This window comes from Acyrthosiphon pisum, unplaced genomic scaffold (assembly GCF_005508785.2).
Source record: "Acyrthosiphon pisum isolate AL4f unplaced genomic scaffold, pea_aphid_22Mar2018_4r6ur Scaffold_21912;HRSCAF=25267, whole genome shotgun sequence".
In the NCBI taxonomy this organism is placed as follows: Eukaryota; Metazoa; Arthropoda; class Insecta; order Hemiptera; family Aphididae; genus Acyrthosiphon; species Acyrthosiphon pisum.
In genome coordinates this window covers 1,244-7,000 of record NW_021771429.1, presented here as the reverse complement: position 1 = coordinate 7,000, position 5,757 = coordinate 1,244, and the positions used below count along the sequence as shown (strand labels likewise).

The 5,757-nt window shown below is 30.9% G+C and overlaps 2 protein-coding genes across 2 annotated transcripts; both read right to left on the bottom strand.

The window, feature by feature from the left end:
- Window positions 1-1,807: 1,807 nt before the first annotated feature.
- On the bottom strand, window positions 1,808-2,794 carry LOC103310677 (E3 SUMO-protein ligase KIAA1586-like). The gene has a single exon (XM_008189738.1). The coding sequence runs from the start codon at window positions 2,792-2,794 to the stop codon at window positions 1,808-1,810; it is 987 nt and encodes a 328-aa protein (XP_008187960.1).
- Window positions 2,795-2,908: 114 nt separating this feature from the next.
- LOC103310676 (E3 SUMO-protein ligase KIAA1586-like) lies at window positions 2,909-3,744 on the bottom strand. The gene is made up of 2 exons (XM_008189730.1): window positions 3,713-3,744; window positions 2,909-3,641 (listed from the first exon to the last, which is right to left on the bottom strand). Exons 1-2 carry the CDS (start codon window positions 3,742-3,744, stop codon window positions 2,909-2,911), a joined length of 765 nt encoding a protein of 254 aa, XP_008187952.1.
- Window positions 3,745-5,757: the final 2,013 nt, after the last annotated feature.

Genomic DNA, 5,757 nt, shown 5'->3' with positions numbered 1-5,757 from the left:
CACCCCATATGATTATTTAGCGCTTTCAGCAGCGCCACGCTGTCGATGTTCGACTTCCCTTTGCTTGCCCTAGGGCCGGTGTCTTTATCTTGGTCTGTTACCATTGCACCACTACTACTGGCGTTTGTGCCGTCATCAACTTCAGTTTCGGGGTCTCCCCCTCCTCTGAGTCTAAGTACATCCATTTTCATATTCTCCAAGTTTGCCATTTCCAAGTTCGATTGCGCATGTTCCAAGCTAGTGATAACGACCGGTGTGGCGAGCTTACCCACACCTGCCGGATCTGTGGTTTCCAAGGCCACTGTATCAGTACCATCATTTCTGTATATGTGTGTATTCATTGTTGTTAAGTTTTTGGGGGGCTGCCCCAGGTAGCCCTACACCCTCTGGCCGCCGGCGGGCTAGTTCGGCGGTTGCATTTGTCCATGCCAGGGGTTAGAAGTCCGGAGTCGGCCTGCTCCGGACAGTTTGAGAGTCGCTTAGCGCCGGACTAGCGTCCGGTCGGGCGGGGTCACCACGACAAGGTGGACTCTCGTCGACCCCGAGATATACAAGGACAGTTATTCTGTGAACCATGCATCTATGGCAAACAGCATAAGGAGACGTTCACTCAGAGCGAAACAATAACTTCTGAACCAGGGCAAATAATACACAGCGACGTATGTGGACCCATGGAAGAGAATTCAGTAGGAGGTAAAAAATATTTCATTATATTTAAAGATGATTATTCTAAATATACTTATGTCTATTTTATGAAACATAAATCTGAGGTTAAAGAAAAACTTAATTGTTTTCTGAGTATGGTTAAAACTCAAACGAAAAATGTTATTAAAACTATTAGAAGTGATTGTGGATTAGAGTATAAGAATTCCGAAGTTCAATCAATTCTAAATCATCTTGGTATAAAGCATGAAACAAGTGTACCTTATACTCCTGAACAAAATGGAAAAGCTGAACGTTCAATGAGGACTATTTGTGAGGCAGCCAGAACAATGATATATGCCAAGAATTTTCCAAAATCCTGTGGGCAGAAGCAGTCAATACAGTAGTGTTCTCATTAAATTATACTGGTAATTCAGGGAAAGTATGTAAAACTCCATACGAATTATGGTTTGATAAACTCCCTAAAATAGAAAAGTTCGTAGAATTTGGAATAAATGCATATAGGCCTAGTTGCCTAGTTTAGTTCCAAAACAACGACGAAGGAAGTGGGATGCGAAAAGTCGAAAAGCATACTTTGTTGGATATTCAGAAACTTCAAAAGGGTATTGTTGCCGCCACAACATAATATTATTTGTATATTTTAATTATTAATATTATCACCGGGCACAGGTGAACAGCTGGTCACACACACACTCACATATCATTATTTTGTATTGTTTTATTATTGTTATTATTATCGTTAAATGCAGTGGTGTATTGCTAAAAATATTCGTGGGTATACGCTTTCTAGAGCTTAGGTGTCAATGATATAACTATTATAACTATAACATTAAATCAAAAAAAAATTTTCTCGCTCCGCTCAATTACGATAACAACTTTTATTCAAATTATCAGGTTACAAATATACAAGTATTTTTCAACAACTGAATGAAAAACATAAACAAATTAAACCACAAAATTACTTTTTATTTTAAATATACGCTTAAAATATAAATATATTATGGCCAAAATATGCACTACACGTTAGTATAATTAATAAATAATTATACATTTATAGAAAGTTTTCTTGTTATTAATCAAATAAATAAACCTAATAATAATACATATTTTAATAATTTTAATAACTATTATTATTTATTATAATCTAAAGAATTTTCCACAAACTTTTTTTTTCCTCTCTTGTTTCTGGTTCCCTGTTTACGTTTTTTTTTGTTCTAGTATCTTCTGCAGTCTTATGATTTACCAACCAACTACTGACATAATTTGTTAGTTCCCATTCATCTAGTGGAGGACCATTTACATTTAAAAACATAAGACTGGCTAAATGTTTAATAGTTAACGTAGAACGTAACTTAGTGCATATATTGTTCATTAGACTGAACCCCCGTTCGCACTCTGCTGTTGAACAAGGAAAAGTTTGTATCAAGTTATAAAATTCAGGCATAACCTTTTTAAATGAAACTGTTTGATCATCTATTATTTGTCTGAAACCATTGATAGCATCATTCTTATTGACTTGAAAACGTTTACATAATCGTTTGATTTCATATTCACCATAACGTATATTATTATAATTTATGTCTTTTGGCCACTCACTAACATCTATAATTTGCATATCTTGGAGTATTGATAAATCTTGTTCATTATCCAAGAGCCTAGCTTTTAAGTTATCGACAAGACTGGTTAAAAATTGATGATGATTGATGTTTATTAGTTTAGAGTTTTTTTCTAATCTAATATTTTTAAAAGTCATGTCATTTGTAGCATTTGTCGCTTTAGTTAAATATTCACCTTTTAAGTCTTTAAATGAAATCAAAACTCTTACACTTCTATTTATATGTTGCTGAGCTTGAATTAAAGATAAAGAACGCTTCTGGAGTATGTTTGACAAAACCGACAGTTCATTAAGACAATCACACATTAAACCAAGATCTAATAGGAATTCAGGACTAGCTAGCCTTTTTCTTAATCCACTGTACTTGGCTCTTGTTTTACTATCTCTATTTGGATCTGATGATGCACTTGAAAAATGGTTGCATAAACATTCATACATTTTCCATACCACTTTAACTGCCCTTGAACTACTTGCCACCCAGCGGACATCCAATACACGTCCAACTTTTAAAAACATAGTATCTAAATCATTACAGATATTTTTTAGTTCAGTTTGATTTTTTGGTGATGCATTATATAGAACGTATAATGAATCCATAAATGATTTGAAATGGTTTGTAGCATTAACATCTTAAACTGCATTACCAACTGCCAGCTCTAATCTATGATTCATACAGTGTAAACTGAATATTAATGGATATCTATCTTTTAAACGCTTTGCTACACCATTCTTTTTTCCCAATAATACACTTGCCCCATCACTTACAAATGATATCCAGTTATGTATTAAATAATCCTCATTAAAACCAGACTCTTTTAAACAGTTAATAAGTTGATTCACAATATTTTCTGCTGTTTGACTAACAAGCTCCACAAGGTCTAAAAAAATAAAAACTGGATCGTCGTAAGATATGGAAGCTTTAATGTAAACAACCATACCACAAACTGCACTGATGGTAGTAGATTCATCAATTAAAACTGATAACTTGGCTTCAGTCTCCACAATGTTGGAAACAATTTTTGGTTTCATTTTTAAAGATATATGGTCAACAATATTAGTACAAGAAAATCTAGAATGTAGAGTTGTGCCAATTTTTATACCATTGAGTTGTTGTAGTTTTAAAAGATTAAAGTGATCATTAAATGGACGGTTACATTTTGCTATATAATATGCTGTACGAAAAACTAAAGTGGTTGATTCATTTTTGATAAATGCAGATTTTTCAAGTTGTTTGGATAAAACATTTTCTTTTTTCTTTGTTATAAACAAAAAACCTGTCTTGTGCGCTTTAGATGAACTATGTTTTTTTATTTTATTACGAAGTATAGCAAGTCTAGTTACTTTATTCATACTTGTGCCTCCACTAATTAGACACGATGACCATTCTTTAGAAATTTCAAAGTCTCGACTCTTAAATGTTTTTAAGCCACTAACTTCAAAGCAAGTTTTACATCCCAATAATCCATTTTGACAAAAAAGTCATGTATATTTTTCTTTTTTTTGTGCCCATTGTTCAGCAGACCAATCTAATGGCCATAACACTCCAACAACTTCTGAATTCTCTGTCATAATTGATTCTACATTTGTCTGTAGAAAAAAAAAACATATCATTAAGTAACATATTTGAAATGTTCAGTTTTTTTTTGCTGTTTGGATTACCTATACTTAAATTTATTGACATATTGATATAGTTCTCACAATATTGGTTATTTTATTTTACAAAAGTAAACAAATAATAATAGAATCTTAATTTTAAATTTAATAAATCATGGATAAAACTTAAAATTCATCATAATTTATTGTTCTAACTGATCTGTATAAATTTATCGTAAGTTCCTAACAGCTATTGCTAAGTAGTTAAAATATTATTTTACCTGAGACACTTCTGTATGAACATCAGAATGTAATGCAACATCAATAGATGTGTTGTTCTTTTTTTCTACCTAATGGAATAAATTTTCAATTTTTTATTAATTTAATAAAAATAAACAACTATGTAGGAATAATTTTTTATTAATTTAATAAAAATAAACAACTATGTAGGAATAATTTTTTATTCATTTAATAAAAGTAAACAAGTATTTTACCTTTTTTCAGATATATTAATAATTATCCAGGTAATAGATATTCAACTAAATGTAAATACAAATATATACAGTTATAGGCAGTGGCGTAAATTGGGCTAAATTGTTAGGGTTGCAATCAGTTTCTAGGTTGGACAGACTTGTGGTTTTAACAAAATAATACCATACACAAATTATTCACTTTACCAAAGAGTAAAGTCATGTCATTTGTAGCAAAGAAAATTTAAAAAAAACTATAAAAAAACTATAGGTATCATAATATTTTATATTACTGGCTACTGAGTACTGACTAGTGTATTACAATTGCAATTAAAAAGACTTACTTTTGTGTTTGATTTTATATTAACAAATTTGTCCATTTTGATTTAAAATCTAAAATGCACAAGATTCGTGAATAGTGCTTACACTCAGCCGTAGCTCTCGCGCTCTGCTGACTGCTGTCTGCTAGTAATAAACTCGACTTGCTTATAAATATTATTTATAAAATAAAATAATGATGAAAAACAATTTTAATTAATAATTATACATTATCACAGGTTTATCACTTTGACAAATGAAGAACTTAAAACAATTAGTACAGTCTAAGAAATTAGAATGGACAATGGTTAGTGGTTATTAACTGCCAGTAACTTACTGGTTAGTGATTGCTTATTAATGATTAAAGACGATGGTTTTTCTAAACAATTTTAATAAACATTGTTATAAATATAAACGATTCAGAATATTGAGGTACGGAGAATATATACTAATATAAATAATATTATTATAAACTAACAAGCATAACGAGTTAAAAATAGACATAATATATTTACGAGTGTGAAGTTGGGTGACCAAAGCTAGGTGACTACTTTTCGGGCGGCTAGTGATAAGAAACCTTGTACGTTGGGTTGCATTTTTTAAATTTCAAGGGTGCCAAACTATTAGTTTATATTCGATTGCTTCGATATTATAAAGTAGATGTCGCCCTATGTCACTTAATAATTATTTGTTTAAAAAATTATATAAATAAATATTAAATTCTATTGGCGTCATTACCGAACATGTTATTGTCATCAAAACATTATGTTTATGAAAAACCAATTTTAGGTTATAAATCGCTCTAATTTCGAATACACATACAATTGTATATTATTACTTATGCAGTTTACGTTAAAACTGTGTGTTTAATAGTTTAAACTGTTTAACGATGTTATTTGTTAGAGATCACATTTTACGGAAACAGGTAAGTTTACTACCATAGTATAGTCTGTCTACCATACTGCAGTTTAACAATTATGTAATTATGTTATGTTAATTGTTTTTATTTAAATTAATTATGCCATGTTCCGTTTACCTAGCCACATACTAAAAATAATATTTTTTTTTATTCATTTATTACATGTATGTGGAGATTAT